The sequence below is a fragment of the Manacus candei genome, unplaced genomic scaffold (assembly GCF_025592945.1).
Source record: "Manacus candei isolate 608988 ecotype Guabito, Panama unplaced genomic scaffold, ASM2559294v1 h1tg000009l, whole genome shotgun sequence".
Lineage (NCBI taxonomy): Eukaryota > Metazoa > Chordata > Aves > Passeriformes > Pipridae > Manacus > Manacus candei.
In genome coordinates, this window is record NW_026138057.1 from 3,420,342 (window position 1) to 3,434,693 (window position 14,352).

Consider the following 14,352-nt stretch of genomic DNA (forward strand, 5'->3'; position numbering starts at 1 on the left):
ATAAATCAATAAAATTTGGATTTTAATGAAGGTGCTGGGAAGGAACAGCCACAAATTGCTGTCCTGGCTTGGTCCCCTCATGGGGCTCCTTTTCCCCTCAAGGTGTATGGACAAAGGTGGGATTTAACAAACCCCTTGGAGGGAAACCCCTCAGACAGACCCAGGCAGCGCCAGGAAACACTTTTGGAAGCTGCAGGGTGTCCAAGTGGGTTCCATGGCAGGTTGGGGATGTGGGATAAGTGGTTTCCCAGGCTGTGATGCTCCAGGGAAGCTCTCCCAGGCACACATCCAGCCATTCCCATCCCTAAGGATGGAAGGACCCAGGACAGCTCGTGGTGCTTGGGCATGGGTGGAGGGTAAGGGGGATGCCCAGCCCTAATATAAGGTGATCCCACAACACTCACCCCTTTGCTTCTGCTCCCTGAGAGGGACCCAGCACCCTAAAAATAACCCATGGGAGCATCACAGGTGCTTGGGAACTCGGCTTTTATTGTCACAGGACGCAGCAGCAGACAATGGGGTCGGTCACAACAGGGGGGACAAGGGAGAGGTCACACCACAAGGTCCCAGCACAGCCACCCCGAACAGCCACAGAGCCCCCAGCACCGGCAGGGAGGGAGGGAAACGTGAGCTGTGACCTGGATCCTTCCCATATATTTCCTGCCCCATCCCTGTGCAAACAGACAAATTCTCAGCCCGTGGTGATTCTCCCTTTGGGAATGGGGAAATTAATGAACAGCCACAGGGGCCCCTGCAAGCAACAGCATTTGTACCTCCTGGAATCGGCTCCGTCGTGTCCTTGCTACTGAGTGGCAGGGCATCAACGGGAGAAGCTGCCCTGGGAATGCTGTTCTTCTGGGATGGAGAAGTGGGATCTGAGCCTAAGGGCTCAGTGTGCATCTGAAATCTGGGCAGGTCGATTTGCCTCCCCCAGGGATGGGCTGCCCCAGCGAGGTGGAGATGTCAGGCCTGGGGCGACTTGGAACCTTGGAAAGCAGGGAGCAGGTGGTGGATTCAGCAGGGATGGAGCATCTGCTGCCCTTCTTCCAGGGTTTATTTACAGTCTCACTAGAGGAGAGCAAGCCAAGGGGCCTGAAATGTTAAAAAATGGCTTTTTGGAAAAGCCAGGGATTAACAGGCTTTTCCCCCCGCTGTAAACAGATCCCTGTTTGCTGTAACGTGCTCGGGGTTCCAGCCGCGTGCAGCCGGTCGGGAGAGGGGCTCCAGCAGCCCCTCCACAGCCGCTTCAGTTCGCAAATCCAGGGGAAAACCGGGATGGAAGTTCAGCCCTGGCCTCTGGCAGGGGCTGGAGATGGGCAAACTCAGCTGGCCTGGTTCTTTGGGGGACAGCAGTGGAGGCAGAGAGGGACACAGCCCCCTGTCACCCTCCTCTGTACGGTGCGAGGGTCTGGGGGCACTTAGGGGTGGGGGTGGGCAGGGATCACCCCCGGAGCAGCTGGATGGGCTGGCAGGGTTTGAGAATCCAGGGGGGTTTTACCAGCCACAGCGGGCAGCAGAGGCAGCAGGGTCCATCCCCAGGGCAGGGACAGCTGGTGGCATTCCAGGAGCCAGCGCAGCCCTCAGGGTCGCACATTGTGGGGGCTGGATTTGGGACACAGACAGACACAGCCAGCTTAGGGCAGTAAGGAAAGACCCCCTGGATGTGTCTGTGCTGGGTCTGAGCCTTGCCAAAACACAGCTGAGCCTCCAAAGGTCGGCTGAAGTCACACCACTGAAGTCACCATGGGCCAAGGTGCTGCTGACTGCAGCCATGCAGGAGGGGGAAGAGGGAACAGAGGGGTCAGAGGGATGAAGAACATCTTCCCTGCTGGCACAAAGCCTGTTTGTAAGAACCCACGGGCTCTTGTATCCCAATCCCACCCTCCCCACTCTCCACCTTCCCCTTTGGGGAGCCGGCACAGCCCCACCAGCCTCCCCCGACCCTGAGGCTGGAGCAGCAGGATGAGCCGTCCCGCCGTCCTGGAGCCAGGACACTCACTCAGGGATGTAGTCCCTGAAGGAGTTAAAGCTGAGGCTCCGGCCCACAGAGTTCAGGGTGGAGCTGGCCTGCATCTTGGGAATCTTCTCCATCAGCTTGGACACTGTCCTCCTCTTGAAGGAGCCCGGGGAGAAGTGCCCCTGCCTCAGCAGCTCCTGGTAGAGGCTGCTGAACACGGCCACCGGCTCCTCGTAGCTGTCCCGGGTGGAGATCTCGTAGAAAGGAAGCTTCAGGGCTTTGGAGAGGTTCTCACCGTCCTCTGTGGACACCATCCTGTCGAACTGCAGGTCCTTCTTGTTGCCCACGATGACGACGGGGGGCTGCTCGGCGCCGCCGCTGCGCTTGGGGCTGGCGTGGAGGTGGTTGATGAGGAAGCAGAGCCGCATCACCTCGTCGAAGCTGCACCGGTCGGTCACCGAGTACACCACGGCAAAGCCATCGCCCCACTTGATCTTCTCCTCGATCTGCAGGGAGTCCTCCTCCTGCCGGGGCAGATGGGCTCCCGTTAACGCCTCTGGAATTCCAGCATTGCCGGGCTGCAACGCGGAAAAACCTCCCGAGGGCCCGGCACCGTCCCCGGGAAGGTTCTGGCTGTGGGTTCGCAGAGAGCAGTGACCTGCAGGCAATGCCTGGGGCAGGGACGTGGTGGTTTGGGCAGCATGGCAGATGGGGACGGCCATCAGCCTTGTCCTGGCATGGGTAAGGGGGGAATCACTGCTCCCTGGAGGCACCAGGATGCTCCACTGCCAGAGCGGTGCCACGCACCAGCAACGGGAATGTGGAAACATTCCCCTGAAGCCACACTGTGACTGACATTAAAGAGACATAAATTCACCAAAACATCCTTTTTCTGAGATGGACCCCATGAGGGATATCCCAGACACCACGGATTAAGGCCAGTGGGAGAGTGGGGATAGCCTTCCATGGCAGGTTGCTCTGCTCCAGTGGTGTTTTCCCGGGCTCTGAACGGCCTGAGCTCACCTGTCCTGCCGTGTCAAGGATCTCAAAGTGCACCATCTCCCCGTCAATGACAGCCACGTGCCTGTAGATCATTTCTAGGGGGGACAGACAACAAAGGTGTGTGAGAGAACCCCAGGGGAGCAGCCACAGCCCCGGTGGCTGCGATGGAGCCGTGACGGAGAAGTGGATTTTCACCTGCTGCATCCCACAGCCCTGTGGCCTCTGTTTCAAGGCCACATCTTAAGCCAGCCTGTCTTTCCATGCCCAGGAAGGGCAGTCCTGTGCTGTGGCATCAGGCCAGCATCTCCCATGGCACCAGAGACCCCAGGACATGTGGATGGCTGAGGGGGCAGCAGTGACTAAAGCGTGGGAGCAACATGGGGTCATGGAGCAGCAGAGGGAAAACAGATAATAATAATAACAACAGAAAGGGAAAAAGGGATTCAGGAATCAGGGAGAGGCCAGGATGGCTGGGGGCTCTGCCCACGGCTGGTCTGGACAAGGAGGAACAGGAGGGAATGTGGTGAGTTCAGGACAGTTAACTCTGTGACAGCACCAAGGAAAAGGAGTTTCCCTACCCAGAGTTGGATCATAGTCTCCAATGAACCTCCTGGTGATGAATCGTACGGTCAATGCTGGAAAAAAAACACAACAAAGCCTGTTATGGTTGTCAGATCAAACTGCAGGGAAACATCAGCTGCCTGAGGCAGGAGGGATGGAGGATGGATCTGTGGGAAGGATGAAGCAGGGATGTAGAGGAGGAACAGAGCAGGAACCTGCAGAATGGATGGAGCAGAGACCTGTGGGAGGGGTCCCATGAATTTCAGCCCAGTCTGTTTAACCTGACCCAGACACAGCATGTGGAGAAGGGAAGGCTGCTGGCACCAAATTTCATGGAATTCACCAAAAGGCCAAAGTGGGAGGAACACAGGGCACGGCAAACCAGGATCTCCTCCCTAGGCCAGCCATGCCTTGCAGGAAAGCAGCGCTGGAAGCGACACCAGGAGCTGGGAGGGGAGCTGAGCCAGTGTCTGGAGGATCAGCCCATTCTCGGTCCTCACATCCCCTCCCTGCTATGCTTGAGCCTGGGAATTCACATCCCTGGGATGCTGGGCACAACTGGGAACCAGTTTCATCCTTGCAAGGCCTCCAGCACCCCAGCCCCTTCTGATGCTGCCACAGCACCAACACAGGGATCTGCTCCTTTGGAACGATTTTTCCTCTTTGCAAGGGCAAGGAGCAGCAGGAGCAGCCACAGCTCGGGCAATTAAACCCCCTCATCCACTTACAGGTTTCCCTGTGCCAGAGCCAAGCCAGGCAATTCCCAAATTGCTGGCAGGGTGAGGGCTGCTGGTGCTGTAGCCTTGCCCAGCCACTCCATCAGCACAGCAAGGGCTCTCTCCTGGCTGCCTCTCATCAATCCCAGCCAACCAGGCTCAGGGATCCAGACCCTGGCTCCAGAGCAGGGCTGGGAGGTGGGCAAGCTCCCTGGGCACTGCAAAAGACCTCCACAGGCTCCTCAGATTTTCCTGTGAGAGGCAGGAAAAGCTTTGCCATGGTGCAAAGTCTCCAGACAGGAATTTCCAGCCATGGGGAGAGTGGCACACACGCCTGGGGGGAAATTTGTGGTTGGGAAGCTGAAGAGAGTTCAGAAGCACAGGTGGAAGTGGTTCCTGAGCCATTCAAGGTGTTAATGATGGTAATGGAGATGGGAGTGAAAGGCAGTGGAGAGGCTGAGAGCTGGCTTGGAAAGGCAACAGGAGTGGAGAGGGAAATTAGAGGAAAACGAGTGGGAACAGGGGAAAAAAGAACAGCCATAGCAAGGCAGGAGTGCGGATCCAGGAGGGAGAGGATGGAGAAGCTGCACACCAGGTGCCAGCACAGCGGGAGGAAGGGAACAGAGCAGGAGTGTGACGGGAGAATAACCCTCAGCAGAACCAGGATGTGATGAAAAGCCCTCCAGAAACACAAGGGAGGGTGTGAAAAGCCAACACCAAGCCAGCACGACGCTCCAAGCTCACCTTCCCTGTGCAACCTGGGGTCAGTTTGTCCCATCTGCCCATCAGCAGATGTTCCCAGTGTCCTGCCCTTACAGACCCACACCAGACCAGTCAAGATCTGTGTGCTTGTCCCAGGAATGTGGTATCCCACCTAAGTCAGGCTTCCTGCTCCACCAGCCCCAACAGCTTCTCCTGCCTCTCACAACCTGCCCGGCTCCTGTTTGGGGGATTCACCATCCCCTCACCCCCCAATTTGCCTGTGGGTTTAAACCTGCCCAGCAGGGAAGGGATTTGATGGGAAAAGCAGGTAATTTAGCCAAACTGCTCTGAGGAGATAACCAGGGATCCCTGCAGGAGGCACCGATCGGCACCTTCAAAGAGGCAATGGAATTATCAGGGGGAGTGGGACGAGCCAGGCTCGGTCTGTAGAAAGCACCTGATTGTGTGTCATATGTCAGGCAGCCACCCAAAGCTGGAGCACATGCTGTGGGATGAGAAGAGGAGCCAATTAGATTGATTAAAAATTGGCTGGAGTGCAGGAACAGGAGCGGAGTTGCCAATGGGGGAAGCGGCCGCAGGCAGAGCGGCCGTGGCCACCCAGCCTTATAAGGAGGTTTCTTTCCCCATCCTGAACATCAGTAACCCTGGGGAGGGCTCTCTGAGGAGAGCCCCAGAGCTGAAAGGGTTAATTGTGTATAGAACCTGGGCTCCAGGGATGGCTGTGGGCTGGAGGGGTGATTTACCTGCCACCTCGTGTTTGCTCTGAGCGCCTGCCCACATGCTGCCCTGTTTGTGCTGCTGTGGAACGGTGTCCAGCACCGATCCATCTTCTGTCCACGTGCTGCAGCAGAGCTCTGCTCTGGATTATGGCAAAGTTTACGCTGGGCAGCAGCAGCAGAGGATAACACAAGCCCTGGCCAGGCTGCGTTTCCAGCTCCCGAGGGTGAGACGCACAGCCCAGATCCTTAAACCACAGGGCTGCCCCCAACCCTCCTTCCTACTCGGAGGGTCTGTGACCTCAGATCACCACACCCTGAAGGTTTCTAAACTGCTCCAAAAAACCCCAAACTCTTTCTGAGAATTAAGGAGATTTTTTTCCCTCTTGCAGCTGCCCAGATACGAGTTACCCTCTGGTTGTTCCCACCCCTCGGCTCTCCCAGCCTGGTTCTGTGTCCTGCAGGGTGGACGCAGCAGCTTGTCCTGGTGAAGCTCCAGTGTGGGGCCCACTTGCATCCCAGGGGCCGCTCCCTGTCCCTGGCACACTCCTCTGCACGAGCCACGTATCAATGACCTCCCTGTGCCCTGATTCCATGGCCTCTGTCATCGTCACACGGGCAAAAACTCCACTGCTGGAGGACACAAGTGTTGATGGCACCAACAGAAGCCACAGCTGAGCCCAACTGGAGGAACTTTTAAAGACCCTCAGCACGATCCCACCCAAAGCAGGAGGTGCAACAGCCCCTCAACTGCCTGCAGGAAGGGCCCGAAGCTCCCAGGACTCTGCTCTGTGCCGGGTGGGATCAACACCAGCAGGAAGACACGTGTTCAGGCCAGGGTGGGGATGAGCCAAAGGCTCTGTACGTGCTTTACAGGCTCCATCTGCTCTGTCGAGGCCAAATACTGCCCTGGTGCTCTGGGTACTGCAGAGCTGAGCCCCATCCCGTGCTGCTCGTGGAGAGCTGGGAGCTGCCTCCTCTAATTCAATCAGGGAATTATAATTTTTCACTAGTGCCAGCTGCTGTGCACGGAAAAGCAACTCCAGCGGCTGCAACAGCCGCCGGTGCTGCGGCACCTGCACAGGTGATGCCTTTTCCAAAGGGGCAGGACATTCCCTTTCCCCGAGGACGTGGCAGCTTGGCTGTGTCCCAAAGGCTCCCCCAGGCTCTGCACGGATCATGGATCATTGCAATAAACCGGTGCGGATCCACATGAATACACACCTTCCCCTGCCTCTGACCCCCTCCCGGCACGCTGGGTGCCGCGGAGGGCACCTTTGCCCCCAGGTGCTCACAGCCCGGGGTAGAGGAGTGGGAAGGGGGAAAGGATGATCCCCAGGAAGGAATACGGCGAAGGAAGGAGCTGAGATGCTCCCGGCAGAGCATCCCGAACCCCCACCCCGACGGGCGCAGACGGAGAGCGGCGAGCAAGGCGCAGGGAAAGAGAGTTTTCCTGAAGGAAAACAGCCAGGGCGCCGTGCAGGAGGCTCAGCAAAGCCGCTGCGGGCGCCGGGAAAGAGCAGCGAACTCCCAACACCTAGGAAAGCCCAAACCCGAGCCCAGCTTTTGGGAAAGCTCTCTCGGTCAGCGATGTGCCCCCCGGACCCACCACTCCCGCGCAGCCGGGGACCCCTCGGGCACGGGAAAACCCCCGAGGGACGAGCCCCGGCTGCGAAGTGTCCACGCGGGGAACTCGAGGGGAGGGAAACTCGGTGCCCTCAAACGCCGTGGGCTGGGGGACACCGAGGTTATGTTCCCCACCCCGGCTTTCTAAGGGACACGGGAGGGTCGGTCCCTCTGCCCGGGAAGAAGCCAAAGGGGAGATACCGGGGGGACGCCTGGGGATGCCAGAAGGGTACCGGGGGATGCCGGAGGGATACCGGAGGGATGCGGGGATGCCAGAGGGGTGCTGGGGGGAGATGCCGGGGGGACACCGGGAGGATGAGGGGGAAGCCCCGTCCTACCTGTCTTGCCCACGGCGCTCTGCCCCAGCACGACGAGGCGCAGGGTGCGGGCCGGGCTGAGGCTGACGGAGCGGCGCAGGGGCCGCGGGAAGCTCATCCCGGCGTCGGGCCGGGGCTGCCCCGGGCTCCGCCGTCCTCCCCGGCGCTGCTGCACCGGCTCCGCCCCGGGGGCCGGGCTGGGCTCAGCCCCGGCTGATGCCGCCCTCCTACTCCTCGTTCTCCTCCTACCCCGTCCCGGAGGCTCTTCGGGAATCGTAGCTCAGTTTTCCCGCACGCGGCAGCCCCGGACCCCTCGCAGCCGGCCGGGAGAGCTGCTCACCGCAGAGGGGCAAAGCCAAGGCTGGACGGGGCGTGGAGCGACCTGGGCCGGTGAAAGGTGTCCCTGTGCATGGAAGGGGGTGGAACTGGGTGGGCTTCGAGGTCCCTTCCAAGCCAAATGATCCTGTGATCCCACGAGTCTGTGAAAGTGAGGAAAGAATGGAGAAGTGGTGCAACAACTCCCCAGCCAGGCAACCATGGCCAGGGTGCTGCCTGTCCCTAAATCCCTGCCTGAAATCATGATTTCCTCCACGTCTGTGCATAAGATAAATTAATAAAGATGAGCAGAGGTGGGTCAGCCTCAGCCTTTCCCCTCAACCACGAGCAGGGAAAGGAGTGAACTCTGGCTCCAACACAAACCACCGACTAAAATCCCCATGGATATCAAAGAGCAAGGACTTCACACCAGGCCTGGAACCAAACTTTGTGTGTTTTGGTGCAGCAGCATCAGCAGGCTGTTAAACACCAGTGTAAGGGTGTACCCAGGAACAAGGTGTGCAGGTAATGAGTAAACAGCTCAGAGCAGTACCTGGAGCGGGCAGGGTTGTGTTTTGGGTGTCCTGGAAAAAAGGAAAAAGCCTGGCAACACCTCAGCTGTCTCCATCAGAGCCCAGGATGCCGCTGGCCTGTGGGGTGCAGGTGACACCAGTGCTGCAAACGCCAGCAGAAGGGACCTGGCCAGGAGTGTGGAGCCCTCAAATGCCCACACCAGGGACTCAGTCCCTTTTCCAAAGGCTGCAGCCATTTCTCTGGCACAGGGATCTCTGTCTGCCCATCTTGGGTGACTCGGCACTGGTGCTGGAGGGAACATGAACCCACCTGGTATTTATAGCCTGTATCAGATGTCCAAAGGGAACACTGTTGGTGCCTATGGAGACATCAGCACTCACCCAGCCCCGGAGGGTTATCAGGAGCACGGCTGCCAGCAGGATTAGTGCTGGAGAGGGGCCCAGGATAACACAGGGGTTGCTGTGGGGAGCCTGGAGAGAGAGCAGACTTCACCCAAAACCCCACTTTGCCATCACGTGTGTCTCCCTGTGCATCAGCCACCGGCAACAGCCCTTCTCCAGCTTCTCCAAAGACTCATGGCTACATCTGGGGCCCAGAAAACACCAGCAAGGCAATAAACCTCGGATTTCGGGACAAAAGCTGATTCCCAGCTGGGGAACAGCAGGGTGTCAAGAAAAAGAAGTCTCCGTTATGATCCTTCTCTATTTTTAGCCCCGTTTCCTACGGAAATGAGATGTCTGCAATCAAGTCCTCTTCTTGCCTGATCCTCTGCAACACCAGTTTTAATACATTGCCTGATTTCAGGCAAATGAGGGATAAGCCACAGAGAAAATCCTTTTCCTGCAAGTTGCGTGACAAAAAACATGGCCAAATTTCATGGAAAAGCAACCCCTGCGCTTTTTGGAAGGCAGGGACTGGCCAGCAGGTCCCTGGCTGGGGGATCCAGAGTAACGATTCCTGCTGCTCCAAGGGATGCTGCCCTTGTGCTGGAAGCCAGGCAGTCACACCTGTACACCTCTGCCTGCCTCAATTCCAGGTGCATTAACAGGGCACGGATTTGCAGGGAGGAGGGAACAAACGGACAAGAAGCATGGAGTTAACGTGGAAGCCACCTCGGGAAAATCACTTCACCTCCCTTTACACCACTCCCAGGACCAGGCTGGATTGGATCACTGTGACCCTCCAAATCCAATACCAGCTGCTCCAGAAAAATACACCCCTGGATTCTTTAGGGAAAGGTCAGTGTGGGCCCTGCAGCTGGGAGGGGGCTGTGTCCCTGACAGCACATCTGGGGACTACCCAGAGAAACTCCTACTCCTCACGCACGGATCTCCCTGGCATGGTGGGAGCCACATGTGTGTTCCCACAGGAACACTCAGCGCCACATCCCACGTTTGCCAGGGAACATTTGGCTGGGTGACAGTGGAAACAGGACTTTATCATCTGCCATCACTGAGTAAGCCACCTGTGGCAGAGCCAGGTGGGAGAGGTGCAGGGGATATTGTTTTCTGCTGAAATATTTGTGGCCGGGCCATTCCATACTTGCTGTTTTATAAAGACATGGAGTCTGCTCTGGGAAAGAGGCCAGGGGCTCCCATGAATCACGGCCCTGCAAACAAAAAATCAGCTGAAATGAAAAGCTGGCCTAAAGCAAAGAACCAAATCTCCTCAGGCTGCAGTCTCAGATCAGGGGGATCCTGTTCTGTACTCCAAACCACTTCCCTACTGGATCATCAGCTATTTGACAGCTGCCAAAAAAATTGAACTTTGTTGCTCCTGAAAGACAGCAATGGTGTGTTTTTATTTAGTAAAGGCAAATAAAATAACAGTAGTCCCTTTTCTCTACATTAGATGATCCAAAGGCACAGGATGCCAGCAAGTCCGTGCGGGAGCCAACTCCAGTTTTCAAAAACGACCAAGGTATCTCAAAGTATCTCCACAAGGTTTAGCTCCTCTCCTGAGCCTCCATTTCAAGGGCTCAAACCTGTTTCCAGCTCATCCATCACGTTTAACTGTCACTCACTGATGAGTGCACAGACATTCCCGTGTGCGGCTCGGCTGCCGGGGGAGTTAATGCCAGATGGAGCCATCAGGGAATGCTCCCCGAGCATAAAACCAAAGCCATGCTGCCCTGTCAATAAACACATTTTGGGTTGTTACAGCAAACCCAGCACCCCCAAGGGTCCTCCCAGCCTTCAGGCCCTCACCTTCCTCATGCCCTCTGCGGACTCGCTCCGTTCCTTCCGAACCCGATCCCTGGCCCTGCTGCAGCTGTGAACCCATGTTCACATCCAGGCCGAGGCACAGGAGCAGGGACACGGATCCCAATTGCTTCTCCACATGCTATAAATAGCAAGAGGGAAAACAGATGAAAGGCCCTGAGCCCCAGCACTGCCCAGGCGCTCCGGCTGCAGCCGGACTTCTCCGTGCGGGATTTGCACCAGCCCAGACCCGCTGGGGAAGCATTCCCTTTATTTTCTTAATAAAAGGCTGGTTTTTAGGCCACAGGAGATGATAAAACCTCTAGCACAAGAAAAATCCAACCAGCACGGGTTCCTGGTATCCCGTTCTGTCTGTCACCGAAGCGGATTCCGAAGCGTGTCCGGATCACGCTGAGAAAATAAATCTGGCTCCGCGTCAGAGTTCAAAGACGCCTTCACAAAGCCATCAGGGGAAAAAAAACGCACGGAAGGGACAAATTAACAGCATTTCCCCCCCGCCCCAGGGCCTGAACAACATGTCCCGAGAGCTTTCCAAGCTGCTTTGCCACTGGATAAACTCCGGCAGCTCCTGGGGCTGGCAGAGCGTGCGATCCACGTATCCTAACGGAGCTGCTAAAATCCCTTTGCTGCCCTGTGGGTCCCCAGAGGAGTGTCCTGCACTTAGTTTTTCCACAGGAGCCGGCTGTTGGGAAGGAGGGCACTGCCACAGACCACTTCTGCCACGCTCCATCAGGCTCCACAAACAATGGGGCTCCTCGCCGCAGGAAGTTTCCCACCACGGGAATGGCTTTGCTTGGGAAGCTGGTTTTAGAACACAGAGCAACGTGCCCAGGGAAGGGAGAGGAACCTTGTCATGGAGGTGATTTAAACCTCCAGAAATGCTGCAAAAAGTGATCCTGTGGGATGACCAGGAGGGGCTGTTTCCCTTTCAGTCACGAGGATGATTCCAGTGTCAGGATGTGAAACCCCGAGTCCAAGCCCCTCGAAGGTGCAACATCTGAAGCACAGAGGGGGGGGTTGGAACAGGATCAGCCTTTGAAATGATGGAAACCTCGCTCTGAAGCAGCTGGACCTGAGGGGGAGGGAAAAACCTGCAGCCACAAAGGAGTTCAGGTGCCACAGGCCACTCCTGAAAGGGCAGAGGAGGAAGTCAGGGCTGGGCTCAGCACACAGGAAATTAGGGATTCAGACACCTCCCTTGGCTCCTCCGGAGAGGGGAGGGCAGGAGGGACTCTGGGAGGACACACACCTGGGATCCAGGGAGCAGCAGGGTCAGGGATCCACTCAGCTGCACCCGGGTATTCCTGCCCAAAACGGGGGGATGCCAGAGCAGAGCCGGCGGCGCAGCAATGGCACCTCCTGAGTAATTTCCGACAGCTATTCCCAAGCAAACCTTGCAGCTGGCAAGAAAACAACGCTTCCTTAGTATGGGAAATGTCAGAGCTGCACAGCCAGTTGTCCTGCTGCCGCGGGAGCGCTGCCGGAATTCTTGGAAAGCACGAGAGGAGCAGCACAGGCAGCGGCTTTGTGGCCAGCGGGCAGGGATCAGCGCTGGAATTCGCTCAGATTCCCAGCAGATGCCCTCTGCTCCGGCTCTCCAGCCTCCTTCCAGGGGGGACAGACGCCACAGGGGTGGCCAGAGCCCAGGCCTGGTTCTTGTCTGACCCACGTGGATCTAACTCTGGGCAAAGGATCTCAAATTCCACCCGGATCCGACGTGATGTTCTGTCCTAACAGATAAATTCCCACCATGAATCAGTACAAACCCGCTTTGGTGAGAAATTCCTCTCCTTTACTTATGTAAGTGCTATTTAGCACCAGGAAGAGGGTCACAAGGATCATTCCCCAACACATGAAGCCACATGGAGACCTGTGACTTCTCCGTGGAAAACCAGGGATCTCTGCTTCCACCTGGAATTGCAAAATGCTTTTTTTTTTTTTTTTTAAATTCCCCTGAAACAAATATTAAGACAATCCCCTTTTCCCTCGGTCTTAATGAATAATTCCAATAAAAAATGAACACTTTGCTCTAATTTTGTATTAAATTTTCAAACAAAAAACTGTCTGATAGTGGTTGATTTTCTCTTCCCGCATTTTTCTCCCCCAAAACGCTGTGAAACCACCCTGATTTTGTATAGTATCTCACTTGGATCAGAATCACATTCCTGAGGGCTTTTTTGGGGCTCAGTTTTACAGAACTTAAGCCACTTGCTTTTCTTTTCACTCCACACGGGCCTCTTCCCTCCGTGTTTCCAAGCCCTGGATCTCTTGTTATTTCCAAGCGTTCCTTCCTATCTGGGAAGGACAGAACATTCCTGCTACATCCCCTTAAAGCCAAGACATGCTGTTTCTTAGCCCCAGCACCTAAACACAGAGGGACTGAGGGTTTCCAGTCCAATTCCTTCAGCTGCTTCCGCTGTGGATCAGGAACAGCCTGTATCCGGAGGAAGGCACCTCGTGCCAGCCCACAACACCCTCTGCCTGCTGCTGGGGTCTGTGGGCCCACTGGAATCACACCTGTGGGAGAAGGGGAGAGGTGGGAGATGATTTTTGGAGGGGTCTCCCCGCACCTTCAGTTTTAAGAGCTTGGGAACAAGGATGTGATGATCCAAGTCATCCATCAGCTGTTTAAAACAGGGCGTCCAACCTCAGCAGCAGGGAAGGAGCAGCATTCCCAAGGGCTATCCATGCCAGAGGATCCCAGATAGGAAGGGGTGAGTCAGCCTCTGCAGATCCAAGTCAACCCAGGCCCCATGTGGATCCTTCTCTGGCCGAAGTCAGGCAGGTGAAAAGCAAGCTGGCACCTCAAGTGATCTCCCAAAGGAATGGTGAGATTGGACACCCAGGACAAGCCCCAGATGGATCAAAACCTTCCCTTTGTTCAGCACAGGGTTCTGGCAACCTTGGTCCCAGGAGGAGCCACCGTGGTGGGGCACAAGGGCACCAAACATGGATTTCCTCCCAGCCTGAAGCAAGATGTTCCCTGGGGAAGTGACCAGGTGAGCAGGGCCTGTTATCCCTTCCCGTGGTGACTGTAGGGAATCCCACAGCTACCCCCAAGAGCCTGCTGAGAAACTCCACGAGAATCCTTCTGGTTGATACCCAGCCCAGAAACACCTACAGACCTTGGCTGGATACACCTGGATACATCTGGCCTTGCATGTGCTGCTCAGAAAGGGACAGTGCTCAACATGCAGGCAAGGAAAATACCAGGATCTAGACACGGAATACACTCAGTAGGTCAAAACCCAACTCTGAGATAGGCACAAACCCCTCCTGAGTGACTGGTGTCTTATTTTAAAGTGTTACACACGCAGACAGTGCAGTGCTGCTCACCTTCAAGAGGGCAATTTTCCAGCTCCATTTCCCACTGCTAATCCTTAAGAAGGATTTTCACCACTTGCCACGATCTGGGAGTAGATTTGGGGCCCTGCAGTCACCTTGTTTCACAGCTCTTTTCAGTCCCGTGGGCTGTGGGCATTCCCTGAAGCCACACAATGCTGGGAATTACATGACCAGAGCTTTCTGAGAGCCTGAATTCCTAAAGCTCCCAGAGAGGTGTGGAGGCAAAAGGATGCACCAGGCACGAAGAGGCTGGGCAGCCAGCCATGGATCCCAGGTGTTTAAAAACTTCCTGGCAAATAAAAACCATCGAGGCTGAAA

The 14,352-nt window shown here is 56.3% G+C and overlaps 1 protein-coding gene across 1 annotated transcript; it reads right to left on the reverse strand.

Annotated features, from left to right (window-relative positions):
• Positions 1 to 476: 476 nt before the first annotated feature.
• Positions 477 to 7,964, reverse strand: LOC127466372 (ras-related and estrogen-regulated growth inhibitor-like). The gene is made up of 5 exons (XM_051777109.1): positions 7,640 to 7,964; positions 3,538 to 3,594; positions 2,981 to 3,054; positions 2,000 to 2,481; positions 477 to 1,092 (listed from the first exon to the last, which is right to left on the reverse strand). The coding sequence occupies exons 1-5, from the start codon at positions 7,734 to 7,736 to the stop codon at positions 882 to 884; spliced, it is 921 nt and encodes a 306-aa protein (XP_051633069.1). The 5' UTR covers positions 7,737 to 7,964; the 3' UTR covers positions 477 to 881.
• Between the last annotated feature and the right edge of the window lie 6,388 nt (positions 7,965 to 14,352).